The sequence below is a fragment of the Rana temporaria genome, chromosome 4 (genome assembly GCF_905171775.1).
Source record: "Rana temporaria chromosome 4, aRanTem1.1, whole genome shotgun sequence".
NCBI classification, from domain to species: Eukaryota; Metazoa; Chordata; class Amphibia; order Anura; family Ranidae; genus Rana; species Rana temporaria.
The window spans coordinates 173386133-173403708 of NC_053492.1; the positions used below are offsets into that span (position 1 = coordinate 173386133).

General features: G+C 39.9%; 1 protein-coding gene across 4 annotated transcripts in view; it reads left to right on the forward strand.

The window, feature by feature from the left end:
• NLGN1 (neuroligin 1) overlaps positions 1-17576 on the forward strand; it is a 910902-nt gene that overhangs the window by 389252 nt on the left and 504074 nt on the right. For 2 of the 4 annotated variants that reach the window (XM_040349387.1, XM_040349386.1), the window contains exons 2-3: positions 774-1572; positions 1962-2021. In XM_040349387.1, coding sequence (XP_040205321.1) covers positions 1080-1572; positions 1962-2021 — 553 coding nt within the window. In that variant the 5' untranslated portion in view covers positions 774-1079. The remainder of the gene's footprint in view (positions 1-773; positions 1573-1961; positions 2022-17576) is intronic. The other 2 variants (XM_040349388.1, XM_040349389.1) reach the window with 1 other exon arrangement.

Consider the following 17576-nt stretch of genomic DNA (forward strand, 5'->3'; position numbering starts at 1 on the left):
TCACTTGCAGAATTGAGCGATAGTGATTTATGGGGAAATTTGTCATCAGAAATGGAAATACAATGAATAAAATGTATTACTATTATATTATTATTTTTTACAAATGATTTATAGTTTCAAACTTTATCATACCCGGAATTTCTGCTAGACTCTTGTTTGGACAGATTTAAGTAAGTTATTACTAAGAATTACAGGCCTACAATATAAAACGCCAAATTTCCATGCAAAACAATGTACCGATTTGAGACGCAAAAATCTGACCTAATCATACCGCCAGGAAGGTTAAAGTCTAACAAGCAGGAAAGAGGTCAAGAGGTGATAAAGAAAGATACAGAAGTGCGTGTTCAGAATAGCAGTGTCACCATCTGAGTAAATTTAGCAATACTGGTACATGCATATACATATATATCTTAGCTATGTATTTGGCTGCCTGGCTGGAGTTCTGCTTCAGTTATTCACTTTCTAAAATATTTTAACATGTATTCAACATATATTGCAATTATTATTTGTACAAAACTTTACTAAACTTTGAAAACTGGTTTGCAATCTTATACATCAACTTTTCTAGGCTACATGAAAGAAATGCTTAGTAGATTTGTGTCTAACAAAACAGCCATCCAATGAAACGTAAAATTAATTAAAGTTGTCTTACTCTGCTATAATTAGAAAAAGAAAATATATTAACAAATGCATGGTAGCTTGCACAGCATGTACTAATTACTGTCCATGTTATAATTTTTTTCCTATTAATGACTTATTCTCATTTTCTCCAGGATATAGACCTGCGGCTAACTGGATTTGATTTATAAGAAGTCAGTGTGGAATAAATGGCAGCTCCTGTGATATTGCTACTATGGAAAACAGTATTGTCAATAGAATGTAGCCTGACAAATAGTGCTTAGTGAAGATACTGCTTCGGTGAGTGGGAAATCAATGGAAGAATCTTGCTGCAAGAAAACCCCTCTGAGATTTTCCTGGCAGGATCGCATTTAACAAACCTGATACATTTCCATCGATTGCCCTGTTTTACATAAGTGGATACAAATAACATTGCTTTCCAAGGCAACTAATGTTGGACTATGGCATTTCCAAGGTCCATGCGACTGAAATGTTTGTGGAGAGTAGCAAGATTGCGCCTGTTGTCTATGGGTCTGGATGTCACATTTTCCTTGTGCCTGTTGGGATTTTTGCTTCACTTTACAACTGTGTGCTCACAAAAACTGGATGACGTAGACCCCATAGTTACAACAACTTATGGCAAAGTACGAGGCGTTAAGAAAGAACTCAATAATGAAATCCTAGGGCCTGTTGTTCAATTCCTTGGTGTTCCTTATGCTGCTTCCCCAGTAGGGGAACGACGTTTTCAACCTCCAGAACCTCCAACAACTTGGGAGAATATAAAAAATGGCACTCAATTTGCCCCTGTTTGTCCACAAAACATTGTAGGAGGCAGGCTTCCTGAAGTCATGCTTCCTGTTTGGTTCACCAACAACCTGGATGTAGTTTCTTCCTATGTGCAAGACCAGAGTGAAGACTGCCTATATTTAAATATATACGTTCCAACTGAGGATGGTGAGTTCCATGCGGGAATAAAACCAGGGAAACTTTGTGATTTTTTTTTCACTTTTCTAAATTCTAACCATATTAATCCTGTGTATAGGTTGCATGCTTGGTTAGTTGTTGGCATGCTGGCTTTTCAATGTGCATGCAGCTCTTTTATCTGTGATCCTGTTTCTGTACTCATGTCTACACTCATGTTCTTCCAAGACACGGGTATTACAATGGAAGGTACTCCCTCTCTCTTACCTGCCCATTGATGATACATCCTCCTCCATTTGCATGTGCAGGCTCCACAGCGTTGGATACATAGCCAAAGGCAGAGCTAGGTAAACGGTGTTGCATGCTCCTACTCTCTGTCTCGGAGCTCCATGTTATTTTTTAGTCTTCTATTCATTTTTCAGTAAAAAGAATATCCAAGGAATGTGCCCGGAAACCCGGCAAGAAAATATGTAGAAAAGGAGGTATGTATTAAAGTAACAAAAAAAAAACAAATATGGGAAAATACGAAGGAGGTTAGGTATGACAGCACTAGATATATGCTACATCCAACAAAGAAAAAAAATATATACTGTATACACTCAGTATTGTAAAATGTTTTACTTCATTAGGATAGTACATTGTTGTAATTTTCTAAAAAATTTAAAACTGGTAAAATTTATATTTAAAACCATTATACTGGTTTTAGAAACAATAACATATATATTTTTGTATTTCTTCCTTACTAGAGCTAGTTGTTTAAATCAAACACAGGTCATGTGGCTAAAACATTTAAGACTGGTAAAATTAATACTGTATTTTTGAAACCTTTATACTGGTTCCAGGAAATGATTTTTTTTAATTTCTTCCTTATTAGAGCTAGTTGTATAAACTGAACACAGATCATGTGGTCACCTTTTACCTCTTATTCTTTACAGAGACTTATGCCCCGTACACACGATTGGAATTTCCAGACTGACTTTTTTCATTGGAAATTCCAACCGTTTGTATGCCCCATCGGATTATTTCCATCGGAAATTCTGAGGAAGTACGTCTGAGTTTAGCTAGAGAACATGTTCTCTTTTACTCCAAAGGAATTCAGTTAAAATTCTGATGTGATTTTGGTCGGACAAAGCTTTACGGGGCTTTAGATGTAACATCAAATGGATTTACCCAGAATTAGAGCTAGGTACATTTTTCAAACATCTGAAGTAGATCCACTACAGCTATACAATCAGGCTAGAAGTTAAATGAAAGTGCAAAAGAAAAAGTTACAATTATTCATAACTAAAGTGGATATTTGAAGTAAACAAAGTTTGCTGTTCTATCAGATAAGTTAGATTATTTGGTTAATCATCTTCCTTATCAAATTTGTCACAAACCTGGGCAATTCACATACAACAAAATAAAATGCTAATTTTAAAGATAATGCAAATATCTTGTCAAAAAGGTCATTAAATACGGAGACATAGGCTTCTAAAGTTATCTACAAAGCTTGAGTTTTTCTGTAAAGCTGCATTTGGTCTTTTTACACTTTCGTAGTGTCCTTTTTGACCATTGAGCTTGCCTACAGCTTTAAAGCAGAAGATGTCAGCTGTCTATATCTCTGTATATACTACGGATTTTGATTTGTTTTCCCTAAAGTTTATCTGTGATTATGAATTTTTTGTATAATCAATTTGCATTGCCTAGGCTTTTGACAGGTTTGTTTAACGGAATTTACAACTTTTAATATTATCAGATAAAACAACTTTTCTCTGATATTTGAAAATTGCTCTCTTTTATCTCCTTCCTGCAATCACACAGTTTCTCCTCCCATCTCTATACACACATACAGTAAGCAACAGTAGTACCCTTATCCTACTGTTAGCTGTGCTTGCTTGGCAGACTAAGTTAACCTGAGAGATATAATGGAAATCATAATACATGTGTATAGTTGGTCTCCCTTACCAACCTTCAGCTGCAAAGACATATAGCTGCTCACTTTTTTTCCCCTGAAACAGGAATGTGAGGTTGAAGGCTGTGGTGCAATTTTCATTTATCCTGCTAGACCTTCATAATTTTGCTGTATTTGCCCTTGATGTTTCAGCGTAGGTTGTCACAATGCAGATAAAATGAAGACACAGTTCAGTCTTATTGAATGATTTTTTGCAGTGACATGTTTTTCATTCCCTTTGAATAAAAAATAGGCAATATTTTAAAAGCAGAATTTATTATTTCTCATTTTCAAACTCTTTCAGCCATTTCACAATGAAGAAATGTATACCAGTAGACAATATGTTATGTTATTATCACAAAAAAAACACAATCAGATGCTTTATACAGTCCAGATAATGTTAATATTATCAACAATTATATTTGTTGTGCTTTGGTTACCCATAAAATGCTATCATTGCGTTTATACACTTTACTAAAGACTGTGCATAAATAACATTGTGCAGGGCAAGGTAAAAGGTTAATTTTAATGCCTCCATCCCCAGAATTTTACATCCTTCTGTTCCTCTCAGCCAGTGGGAGTGAGGAAAGACAGCCTTATGTACGTTCTGAGTTTTTCTAGAAAGAGCTTACACATTTATGAAGACTTTCCCCACCGCTCTGGGCCAGCCACTGAGCATCATTGAGAGGAAGTTACATGCTCTTCCATACATGGAAGTACTAGATATTTTCTTCCCTTACAGTAGCTGTATGGATTGGCAAGACAATGATGTGTGTGTGCTGGTGGAAAGTGGAAATGTGAAGGAGAAATATAGCCTAAGCTTTTTTGACTAGCCTTCACCTATGGGTCGCAGGAGTGTAGTTCATTCTGCACTCCTGAAGCCTGCCAGCTGACATCACTGAAGCACTGGGTTGTGGAGGGGGTGGGAGCAGCTGGCTCAGTCTCTCGGCGGATCATTGAGGGGCTGAGTCAGCTGCTGTTCCAGGCTTCTGGGCGGATGGCGAACATATGGTTGGAATCTTTTCAGAGCCTGGACCAGCAGCTGGCTCAACCTCTCAATGATCCGCTAAGAGGCCGAGCCAGCTGCTCCCACCCCCTCCACAGCCCAGTGCTTCAGTTAGCACTGGAGAGGCAGAACAGTAATGGTTCTTGACTCAGAGCAGAGGGGGAGAACTGAAGGATCGCAGGGTTTGATTGCTCAGTTCTATGTTCAGAGACAGTGGGGGACAGATGCAGCATTGGATCGATGCTGCATTCACCTAGGTGAGGAGTATAATGGGGTTTTTTTTTGTATTCGTAGCCCATACTTCTCTTTTAAACTACCCCTTATTTCTTTTAACCAAAGTTTTTCTTTACCATTTTTACCACTTTGCATCCACTGAACCATATTACATACTTTCCCCTCAATGGGTAAACAGCTAATTAGCAGTTTAGGACCTGACAGCTTGAAGACTATTTGTTCATGCTGCTTCCTGCTCTAGATTACATTGACTTACACTAAAGTAGACATAGTGCAGAACATGGGAAACTTCTGTAGTCATGAGACACCAGCTTAGTTGGAGGATTGGCATACAAAAAAGGAAACCTCTGCATGTGTGGATGCCAGTTAGAGGCATAAAACACTAAAAATAAGGGGGGGTGACAGAATGATTTGTAGATTATTGGATTATGTTTAACGGCCCTTTAGATCGTGTTTATTATTTGGAGTTCATTATTATTTTATCAGAACAAGATACATTTTAAGGCTCGAACAGTCTGCATTTTTTTTATTTTTTATTTTCCCTTCACTTGGCTGGCGGTTTAAAGGGCACAGTTTTTTTCTGGGTCAGATCAAAAATTCTATTTCGCCAGCCTCCACTCTGAAATGTAAAGGTGTCAAAATAACAGGATAAGTGCTGAAAAAAAATCTGTAAATTAATCTCTACCTACTTTCCCTTTATTAATTCCACCTTCTGTCTAGAGTTTTAAAAAGACTTCAATCACAACTTGTATTAATGAGCACACAGCGAGTGCCAGGTTGTAAATAATTACAGGACAAAAATAATCACAAATTAGTTGCCAGTTGACTGAATATGAGCTACACATAATGTGCATACATTTATTCACTTGTATAAAGCAAAAAGCAAAAGATGTTTTATCTTATTCTATACATACTTGGATGTACTCTTAGATACATATATTTATCATTGCAAAATTTATGAAACTTTTAAGTGAAAATATTCTGGAAATAGGGTTTACAGCAGTACACGTCCTTTTTTTTTAGATATAATTAGATACAAATTGTTTAGTACAATGTTTGGGTGAAAACACTTCACTGCAGAGATATTTCTGTTAGCTAAATACTAATGAGTATATTGGAAGATGTTAATCAAGGAAAATAAATGTATTACCAGACCTTAACCATTTAGGGTCATTTTACACCAGAACATAGTGCGGGAAGCGTTCTGTGTGCATTTCTTGCAACGCATTCAAAACACACTGCACTTGTGATCTGCATTGGCTTTCAGTGCAATGCTAACAACACTCAAATGCTGGTCGCAAAATTAGTGTGTTTGCCTGCCCTGGATCACATGGTGCAGATGGACCATGCGATCTAATTGTTCTGAGTTTTGTAAAGTAGTACATGAACTACCTTTGCTGCATTATGGCAAGATTTCAGCCCATTCAAATAAACAGGCTTAAATTACACTGCACTCGGATCGCATGTGAATTGCACAGCACATCCCTGTGCAATTTATGGTGAACTGGCCCTTATGCTTAGTAAATATAAATTCCATAAATAACACATTCATAAAATTTAGGGAACGCCTTGTTTTATTGCCTCTCTTTTTCTGATTATGTTTTAACAAGGCCAGTTCTCCTTTGATGTTATAGTTACGCAGCTCACATTTTTCAGAGAAACCCTCCTTATCACTAACAATCTATCCTGAATCTTCTTGAATCAATACATTTCTGTGCTTCAGTAATGCTAGCTGAATGACTGTCAAGATTTTCAGTCAACTGTTAAGTAGGCTTTTACCCTCTTGACATTCTTACATTGCTTTCACCTCCAGTGACAGGCATAACCAACATACACCATTTCCAAAAACAGCAGGACTGCCAGGGGCAGCACACAGCCACTCACACATCATTTTGCTGCCTGCCAGTGTCACCCAACCAGGCTTCTTTACCTGTAAAATGTGTGCATTTTTGCTGGTGTAATAGTGTGCTATGTACTTACAATTCACCAGCTCTGGATTTATACACCTAGCAGAGTAGGGTGTTGGTTTTCCTAACCTACTGTTGTCACTGTGTAGTAACAGGAGTCAAACTATTTTTATAGTGTTTGTGCCGCTACCTATGTGCCTTGTGTGGCTATGGCATCAGATCTACTTAGTGTGATAGAAAGGCTAGCCTGTTCATTGTGGCGGGGGAAGCTCAAGACAGTTGGCTTGGGGGACAGAAAGTATAAACCTTGTTCCGGTCGCAGCAATGACAAATGGCAAATGTGTGCCTTTCTTTTCTAGTTCTTGAATTTTTAAACCCCAGGAGTGGGATTGTTACCATTTAGTCCAGGAGTAAGGAATAAAGTAAAATGCCTCTTAACCTCCCCCCCCCCCCAATGCTACTGTCCCAACTCACATAAATTCCAAAAACAGAGGAGTAGCAATTTGGGCGTGAGAAGGGTTCTCCCATGGACAAGAGCAGAGGGAACCAGGGGAACAACAAGGAAAATGGTAAGTATTTCACCCTATTCCTTCCCCAAAAAGTTCATAAGCATCTTTATTTACTTTAAGCGTAAGCTTGCCTTTACCAAAAAACACACTATGCTATTCCATATGGTTATAGCAGCATATTGTCTGTTTATCTACCTTCCAGCCAGGACTCTCTTTCCATTCAAAGAAGCTACTTAAAATTCTTTAGAGCATGTAATAGCTCCATCCCGAGTTTTTGTAGGGTGAAGCATCCATTGGGATCAGCACCCCCTTATTGCCACAGGAGAGATGACCACTACCTCATATGCACAGTGTATACAGTACTTCTGTAGTAACTGCTGAGCTCATCATAAGTGATATAGGCACCAAGTGTCTAGCCCAAGAACCGTACAACACTCCTTATCATGGCACTTGGAGTGCTGTCCCCAATGGCTGTCCTATAATTACTCAACACAAAGCCATTACAGACTGTAAAAGATTAAGGCTTCTTTTATTTTCAATTTAGGCTTACAGTCTTTGAAGGGAAAGGGAGCCCTGACTGGAAGGTAAGTTTAGCACACTATGCTGCTATATCTAACCCATGTGGAACAACAGTATGCTTTTTGGTAAAGGTGAACTTACACTTGAAGTCAGACCTGAAGTCTAGAGGTAAAAAATGCATGGGTGGACCCAAAACATAACCAAATGCAACAGATTGTGCAAAAAATTATATTGTATCACATCATATACATGTGCATCTCATAAAAGTGGAATATCATCAAAAAGTTAATTTATTTCAGTAATTAAATTCAAAAAGTGAAACTCATATATTTTATATAGATGTGTTACACACATATTGATACATTTTAAGCATTTTTTTTTAAATTGTGATGATTATGGCTTATAGCTAGTGAAAACCCAAAATTCAGTATCTCAGAAAATTTGAAAATTACATGAGACCAAAAAAAAAAAAAGAGTTTTTAATACAGAAATGTTGGCTTACGGATAAGTATGTCCACGTACAGTACAGTATGCATTCAATACTTGGTGGGGCTCCTTTTTCATGAATTACTGCATCAAATGCGGCGTGGCATGGAGGCGATCAGCTTGTGGCACAGCTGAGGTGTTATGGAAGCCCAGGTTGCTTTGATAGCGGCCTTCAGCTCATCTGCATTGTTGAGTCTGGTTTCACTCATCTTCCTCTTGACAATACACCACAGATTCTCTATGGCAGTGGTCCCCAACCTTTTTGGCACCGGGGCCCGGCTGCGTGGAAGAAAATTGTGCCAAGGATCGGGGGTCACGATTTTTCGTGGGCAGTAGCTGGTGCTTCAACCATCACGGCACCATGCTTGATAGGGTGTCAGGATGATTGAAGCGCATTATTTCTATTATTACATTGTAGTAATAAATGAAATAGTTCAACTTACCATAATGTAGAATCAGTGGGAGCCCTGAGTGTGTCATCTGCCACCAGACGTGGATAGTCACTTGTCAAGCCACCTGCTACGTTGCCTGTCACCAGAGTGGAGCACCCCCTGTGGTATGTCAGGAAGACAGCTGAGGGGGTGAACTGCAAGTCCCAGCACACCTCACCTGTACTCCCACACACAGCTCACCTGTCACTGATGACATCACATCTCTGTGGGATCGCCCCTCTGGATGTAGCAGGTTGTCTCCCTCCTCATGCTGCAGCTGGTCTCACCTGGCAGTGGGAGGGTCCAGGACTCCTTTGGCTGTCTCTCTCTGGTTCCATCCTTCTGCCATTCCCGATTAGCTGTTCAGGGGGTACAGGCAATCTGCGCCACGAACAAGGAAACGTTTTCACACAGCGTGGAGCCGCAGAAGAGCAGTGATGCGGGGCGGGCAGTATGAGATGATGTCATCTCTCTGCTCCTCGCCGCACCTCCGACACTAAGACAGAGCACTGGCTTTGAGGGCGGAAGAGCGGTAATGCGGGGGGCAGAAAGAGATATCATCTCTGCTTGCCCGCCCGCTTCTTCCATCCACCCAGCGCTCTCATGCCAGCAGCCCAGCATGTCTCTTGCCAGCCGCCCGCACCCGCGGCCCGGCTGCAGAATGGCCATGGCCCGGTAGTGGGCCGGGGACCAGGGGTTGATCATTAAACCAGGTATTGGTACTTTTGGCAGTGTGGGCAGGTGCCAAGTTCTGCTGGAAATGAAATCTGCTGGTCAGCAAAGGGAAGCGCTCTAGATATTCCTGGTAGATGGCTGCGCTGGCTTGGGACTTGATAAAACACAGTGGACCAACACCAGCAAATGCCTTGGCTCCCCAAATCACTCTGCATTAATGCAGTAATTCATGCAAAAGGAGCCCCGAACAAGTATTGAGTGCATACCATACTTTACATGGACATACTTTTCAAGAAGCCAACATTTCTGTATTAAAAATCCTTTTTTATTGGTCTTATGTAATATTCACATTTTCTGAGATACTGAATTTTGGGTTTTTACTAACTGAAAGCCATAATCATAAAAATAAAAATAAAGAAATGCTTAAAATATATCACTTTTATGAGATGCACCTGTATAATTTGATCCCCATGTCCTGACTTCATGTTGCCTAGGCTTTCCAGATACATCCTAGGAGACTAATGTCAGATCCCCCACAGTATCTTTTTTGGCAGCTTCCTCTTCTCCTTGAAATGAGATCTAGAGCATGACAGGTAGATTTTGCTTATTGGCTCCTCCTTTCCGTGAGCTAATTTGATAAGTGTTTAAAACAATTGTACACAACTGTTTAGAATCAACAGAAATGTGGGTGGTTAGATATTAGGCTGGATCTTGCTTACAACTTTCTTTTCTTAAGTATGCAGTACAGCAGGTGCCCAGAAAGGTAGGTACTATGCACCTACAGAAAGACTACCACTGGTAACATCAAAGGCAGCTCATGCAATGTGTAAATTTTGAACCAATTAGATGATAGTAGAATTTTTTTTCAGCCTGATCCGGTTATTACAGGCAAATATAAAGAAGTGAGGAAATGATTACTTTATATGATTCTATTCATTTAACTATACACTTCTAAAAGCAGTGAATTTTTGCAGGTTTTATGCAGGCAAAATGAATATTGTCTGAGTGTGTCTCTATAAAGACCTGCTTTTCCTGGCTCAGTATTATAGAAGGTACTCAATATACAATGCATGTCTGTGCCAGTATGTCATGATGCTAAATGGGGGTACAGTGGGCAATTGTACAAAGTGCTCTGTAGTCTGAGACAAGGCTGCAGTAATTTACATGTCATTTGCTAGTGTGCAATGCAGCAGTGCTCCTTATTATGCAGCACATCAGGCATATGTAATTAGCAGCGCAACCTATTACACTGACTTAGGTTCAGAGAGGCGTGAATAAAGATGCATGACTCCTACGTACCCTGTACAAACTTTTATTGCTATTCATCATTATAAAATCTCTTCTTGTTAGCAGACGCTGGCCAAGTAAATTGGGTTTGGAGTGTGGCAATTGATTAAATGTTCTTATTTGCAAATAAAAGTTAAATGTGTGTCACTCTTTGACACTCTTGTTGTTCTGATGATTTATTTTGTGCCTGCAAAGGAAGCATGGGCTTTATATTTATATCTATGTTTTCCCCATTGACATTGTTAGATGAATGGAATATAATTAATCTCAGTTAGATTTTACTGGAAAACTAAGATGAGAGGGATATTCACAATGCTTAAGCAAGATATATTTATATTCAAGAAGAAGAGAAAGACAAACGCTGATAATAATTAAAAGTTTCTAGCTTTATCTTGGAGACATACATTTCATGGATGGGTCATGTGGCATGGGGTTTGCATGACAGCTGTCTGGGTTTATAAAATCACTGAGCAACACAGGCATCTTCTTCTTGCTGAGATCGCTTTAATCTGATCACGATGCATGTGTTTCATCAAGGAGATAAATAGCTATTTTTAGTGAAAAAAGCTGTTTGCGCACAATGGCACTTTTCTGACTGCTGGACGGGCCAAATTGTGTATATATTGCAAACCATAAATTTAAGTACAACCATTCACATTTAATTTTATGACCAGTGTTTGCCAAGTCAGTAGGTAATAAGTATTGAAACTACCTCTATATAGACCTACAACAGTGTTTATGGGCTACAACAGGTTTTTCACATTGAGCTTAAGCAGATGTTTTACACTGTTTTGTCTTTTGTTACTTTTACGAAATAATCACTGGCACAGAGAAAATAGGTTGAAAAATTATTATCTGTAAACTTTAATTTGTCAACAAGTGGAAAATGATATCTCCCATATTATCTGCTGATGATTATTTTAGCACTTAGGCTTCATGCACACTGCTTCTGGTAACGGATGTTTAGGAGCAGTTGGGTGTTTTTTTCAGCTGCCCCTGAACTCTCCTCTATGTTATCTAATCAGTACACAGGGTCTTTTTAGTTGTTTCTAGGCAGTTGAGTTTAGAAGCATTTTTTGGAGAGCAAAAATTTGCGTTCGGGATGGATGTTTATAGGCATTTGAAACGCCAAATGCCTGTAACAGCCTGTAAACGCTGCTAAATGCAGTAACTCGCGTTTAGTAGCGTTTCATTTACAGACGTTTTTAATATTAACGCGGCTAAACGCAACATGTAAATGCGGCTAAACGGACATTTTTAGACGTCGGTTTCTAGCTATCAAGTGAAATCGTTCAGGAGAGGTAAACCATGTCATGTATACATAAAGCCTTAGAATACTGTAGTGTTATGCTTTATGGGATTTTCTTTTTCTTCTTTAGGTATTCTAGGTTAGTACAACTTTTACAAAAAAATTTAATAAAAAAAGGTGACCCTAGAGCTTCATTAGTGATGAGCTGTCAGTACACATGCAATTGGTACTGACAGTCTGGGAATTTGAAATCCCCACTCTTTTCCCCCTTTCTTTCTGCAGGACTTCTGGGACAGATCAAAGCAATGCTCTGTGCCGGCCTTGACAAATTAGAGTCGCTCAGATCCATCCCAGAAGTAGCACATGTGCAGGGCATTCTGTGCATGCATGAACAAACCACAAAGCCCTATAATATTAACTGCCACAACCCTATGTAGTACTGTCAAGCTTGCATTGAAATGTTCCTCGCATGCGCAGATGTGCTGTGCATCTGTGACAGGCCCTAGAAACCTGCTACATATCTGCACACATGCCATATGAATAAAGATGGCACTAAAGGCAAGCGGGGGGAATAATCCTCGGATGAAGTTCCACTTAACCACTTCCGGACCGCTGCATGTACATTTACGTCGGCAGAATGGCACGGACAGGCACATAAACTTACCTGTACGTGCCTGCCTAGACGTGGGTCGGGGGTCCGATCGGGACCCCCCCAGCCGGTACAGGAAGGGGGAAGTGATGTATTCTCTCCTCTCGGCGGTATTTACAACCGCCGCTGAGGACAGAATACATCACACAGTAAGTCGCACCAACACTACACTGACACACACTACACATAGGCACATTAACCCCCCCGATCACCTCCCCCACCCCCCTGTCACAGTGTCACTGAATGCAGTGATCATATATGTACTGATCACTGCATTTAGTGACAGTTAGTGTGACAGGCAGTCAGTGTTAGGTTCATGGTAGCCCCCGTACCCCCCCTAATAAAGTTTTAACCCCTTGATCACCGCCCTAGTTAACCCTTTCACTCCCTATTGCCAGTGTCACTAAGCGATCATTTTTCTGATCGCTGTATTAGTGTCACTGTTGCCGCTAGGTAGCTAATTTTTTTTTATTGCGATTTTTTTTTAATAAAGACATGTGGCTGAATAAATTTTGGCCTAAATGTTTGACTACAATTTAGTTTAATTGATTTTTCTTATAACAAAAAGTAAAAAATATAGATTTTTTTCAAAAATGTCGCTCTATTTTTGTATATAGCGCAAAAAATGAAAATCGCAGAGGCGATCAAATACCACCAAAAGAAAGCTCTATTTGTGGGAAGAAAAGGACGCAAATTTTGTTGGGGAGCCACGTCGCACGACCGCGCAATTGTCTGTTTAAGCGACCAGTGACGAATTGTAAAAACCCCTTGGGTCATTTAGCAGCATATTGGTCCGGTCCTTAAGTGGTTAAAGCAATCTGAATTACAACCTTTTCTTCTGAAAAAAATGCAGATATTTGTTTCAGAACCATTAAACAAAACTCTGTCACAACTAATCACCTTGGCAGTATAAATTAATCAAATAAAGGATGTTTGGCTTGTGATTGTTATTCCGTTTGATCATTTTAGTTGCATTTAATGATCTATTGTATGATCATATCAATATTGTGTGGCTACCTTAAGGAGGAGAGTGTACACTACAATAAAGGGAACCCACCATATCTTGAGGGTCCTAGGGATTCCTGTCACATTACTGTCACATGTATTTATATTTTACACTGACAAGCAGAATAGTTGTCCTTGAACTGTGGGATGCAATGGGCTTGTCAGATTTCTCAACTTGAGAACCATGATGGGATTTGCATTAACTAGGCCCCTGGGTCCTGTAGTAGCAGATTTTACCCAAAATACAGATATCTAGTCATGCCTTCTAATAGGCAAATACCGTATGTCATGTTACTAGTTTTTTTTTTACTAAGCGATTGACTAACTTTAAAGGGGATTTCCTGAAGAAAAAAAAAACAAAAAACGTTCACAAATTTTAGCTTGTGATTCATGTCCTCAAAAAAATCACACTTAAGCATTTCTGAACACCCAAAACTTTTTCAACCGTGTTTAAAATAGAAGTATAGTGCTTTCTATTTCACACATTGTCTGCTTTCTTTTCCTCAGAAGAAAAGAGCAAAGTTCTGAGGGCTTTAGGCTGACAGAGCAAGGTTTTGCCATCAGGAACAGCAGGAGCCCAAGGGAGATGACGCCCTCACTTCTGAACTTGACACAAAGGCAAAAGGAGCTTTTTTCTATCAGTTGAAAGTAGAAAATGATTTTATTAGGGTTGATTCATGTTTAGTGTACCAGAATTAAAGCAGAACTCTGGGCAAACAGCTAAATACGCTGCTGAAATGTATAAAAATGTACTGTTTTAGCAGCCAAAGTATTGGTAATTCTGTAGTCAATCTTGTGATTTAAAGTGGTTCTAAATGCAGAAAGGTTTTTTTTATATTTCAATGTTTTTATTAAAGAAAAAACTGAATAATCAGCATACAAAGGCCAATATTTAAACCAATACAGTTTCCAAAAAAAAGTACTTCTAATCATCACACAATATCAGTACCTTGTGTAGAAAAGAACAAAAATAACACAAAAACAAAACCAACCCCTATAGGAGCCTAGGGCCAGATTCACAGAGCAGATACGTATCTGTTGTTCTATCTATGCGACTGATTCATAGAATCAGTTACGCATAGATAGCCATAAGATCCGACAGGTGTAATTGTTTTACACTGTCGGATCTTAAGATGCAATACCGCGGCCGCCGCTGGGGGGAGTTTGCGTCGTAAACCAGCGGCGGGTATGCAAATTAGGAGTTACGGCGATTCCTGATGGTTTTTCGCGTTTGCCACGTCGCCGCTAGTCTAGTTTCCCGTCGCAAAGTTTTTTTTGGTGCCTTAACTTTACACAGCAATCGTATTGCTGTATAAAGCATGGCCGTCGTTCCCGCGTCGAAATTTAAAAAATAACGTCATTTGCGTAAGCCGTCCGGGAATACGGAATTACGCTACGTGCTTCGCCGTTCGAAAAAATGACGTCACTTCGCGCAAAGCACGGCGGAAGTTCGGAAACGGAGCATGCGCGGTAGGTTCGGCGCGGGAGCGCGCCTAATTTAAATGGCACACGCCCATTTAAATTGGCCCGCCTTGCATCGGAGGCCGCCGGCGTAGGTTTTCATCGCAAGTGCTTGGTGAATCAGGCACTTGCGATGAAAAATTGCGGCGGTGTAACGTATCTACGATACGTTACGCCGCCGCTCATCTACGTGAATCTGGCCCCTAGATACCAGTATAAAAACATACGTAAGTGGGGTAAGTATCAAAAAGAAATACTGCGTGATACATAACATGGAATCTGTATAAAACTCCTGAGAGTCTAAAGAGCAGACAGGATTCTAAAATGACCTAATGCAAATTGGAAACAAGTACATTCAAGAATTAATAGAGGGAAAGAGAAAGAAAGAATAAGAGAGGAAATAAGAAAGAAAAAAAAAAGGGAAAAGTAGAAAAGTAAGAGAGTAGAAGAGGGTCAACCCAGAGCTCATTGAGGAACCGAAATATAATGAATCCACGGATCCCAGATTTTCTCAAATTTTTCAGAATTATTATGAAGTATATGTGTGAGTTTATCATTTACCATAATCCAATTTACTTTATTTTTAACAAAGTCCAGAGGTATACCCAATTGTTTCCACTATTGCTATTCTCGCCGCTAACAAAATATACGTGATTAATTTCACAGATGTCCTGGGCACCTCATCAGGAAATCTGTGGAACAAGGCTATCTCGGGGGATCTACGAATATTCACCCCCATCACTGAATGAATCAAATAAAATATCCTAATCCAGAACCTAGTCACCGTAGGGCACTGTCACCAAACATGATACATTGTCCCCAACTGACCACAACTCCTAAAGCAATTAGGCGAAGCGGACGAGAAGGGTTTTTTATCTTAATGCATTAAGATAAAAAACTTGTGTGCAGCAGCTGCCCCAGCTCCCCCTAATACTTACATGAGCCCCATTTCGATCCAGCAATGTTGCACAAGAGCCTCAGCTGTCCGGGACTCTCTATTGGTTCAGACAGCAGCCAATGAGAAGAGTGAGGGGGTGGGGCCAGGCCACAGCTTCATGTCTAAATGGATACACAGAGCAGCGGCTCAGCTCGGGTGCCCCCATAGAAAGCTGCTTGCTGTGGGGGAAGGAGGGAGGGACCAGGAGCACTGGTGAGGGACATGAGAAGAGGATCTGGGCTGCTCTGTGCAAAACCGCTGCACAGAGCAGGTAAGTATAAAAAAAATCTATAAAAATAGACTTATATCACTTTAAAGCACTTTAAACTCCAAAATAAATAGGTGATATATTGCAGGTTACTAGTTCTCAGATGTTGTGGCTGCATTTTTTTTAATTTTTCAACATTTGTTTTCCGTTTCCTTGTGTGACAACACTCCCCAATGTATTGTATCTGTGGGGGAGCAACCTAGGACAGGAAGTGGACTACAGTACACTCCCACTCCCCTCATCTCAATATAATGGGGAAGGTGTTGTGCAATTCAGAGAGGTATCTTGGGCATGGCATATAAGGCTCATTGAGAAACCACTGCAAATTTCAAAGGACAGTTTTGGATTTCTGGCAAGATCAATCGGTATTTGTTGTCTCAGATACAACTAAACATTTTTAACTGTATGGTTAATAGACCAAAAGGGAGCAAATGAGAGAAAATTATTGTTAGAGCTTACATACACTTTGGGGTTGATTTACTAAAACTTGAGAGTGTAAAATCTGGTTTAGCTTTGACAAAAAACTGGAAGCTGATTGGTTTCTATGTAGAGCTGCATCAGGCCCCGTACACACGGCCGAGGAACTCGACGTGCCAAACACATCGAGTTCCTCGGCGTGTTCAGTCCTGGAGCTGCCGAGGAGCTCCGCGGGCCGAGTTCTCCCATAGAACAACGAGGAAATAGAGAACATGTTCTCTATTTCCTCGCCGAGGTCCTCGTCGGCTTCCTCGGCCGAAAGTGTACACACGGCCGGGTTTCTCGGCAGAATTCAGCTCTGAACCGAGTTTCTGGCTGAATTCTGCCGAGAAACTCGGTTGTGTGTACGGGGCCTCAGAGTTTGCACTCTCCAGTTTAAGTAATTCAACCCCTTTATGTACCTCTTGAACACTGCATAGGCAATCAGATGAATTTTAGCAATGTAACATCCTGTTTCCACAATTTAGCTCCCCATATCTCCTCTCCAATTCCAGCATACTTGTTGGAAGTTAAATTAACATTATCAACTCTGCCCAATCAGCAAGTAGCTGATTTAGAACACTATTCAAGATGCAGCAAATTATCTTATTAACTGTCAAGGCTGTACGTACCGCCATATTGTCTGGCAAAATGACAAAATGACCAGGTAAAACAGTATGCATACATGTATTTAAACAGTGTGTATAGCTGTTTGCCTGGAGCTTTAGTAGAGTCAGTAACTACTTTTTTTAAGTCGTTTCTGAAGTCTAGATGGTGGTTAAGTGCTTCATATGTTCTGCTTGAGCATAAACCGAGGTTAATGAAATGAAAAAAATTAGTGTAAAGGACAATAATTGTAGGTACTTACTGCTTTCATCTGCAACAAGTGTAAAAAATTGCTAATGAAGTTTTCTACATTTTACACAGATTGTTAGCCAGGAAAAGATCTGTTACTTCAGACCCAGCAGAATGTTTTTGATGTGAAAATGGAAAGAGACATTAGACAAGGATGACATTTTAAATAA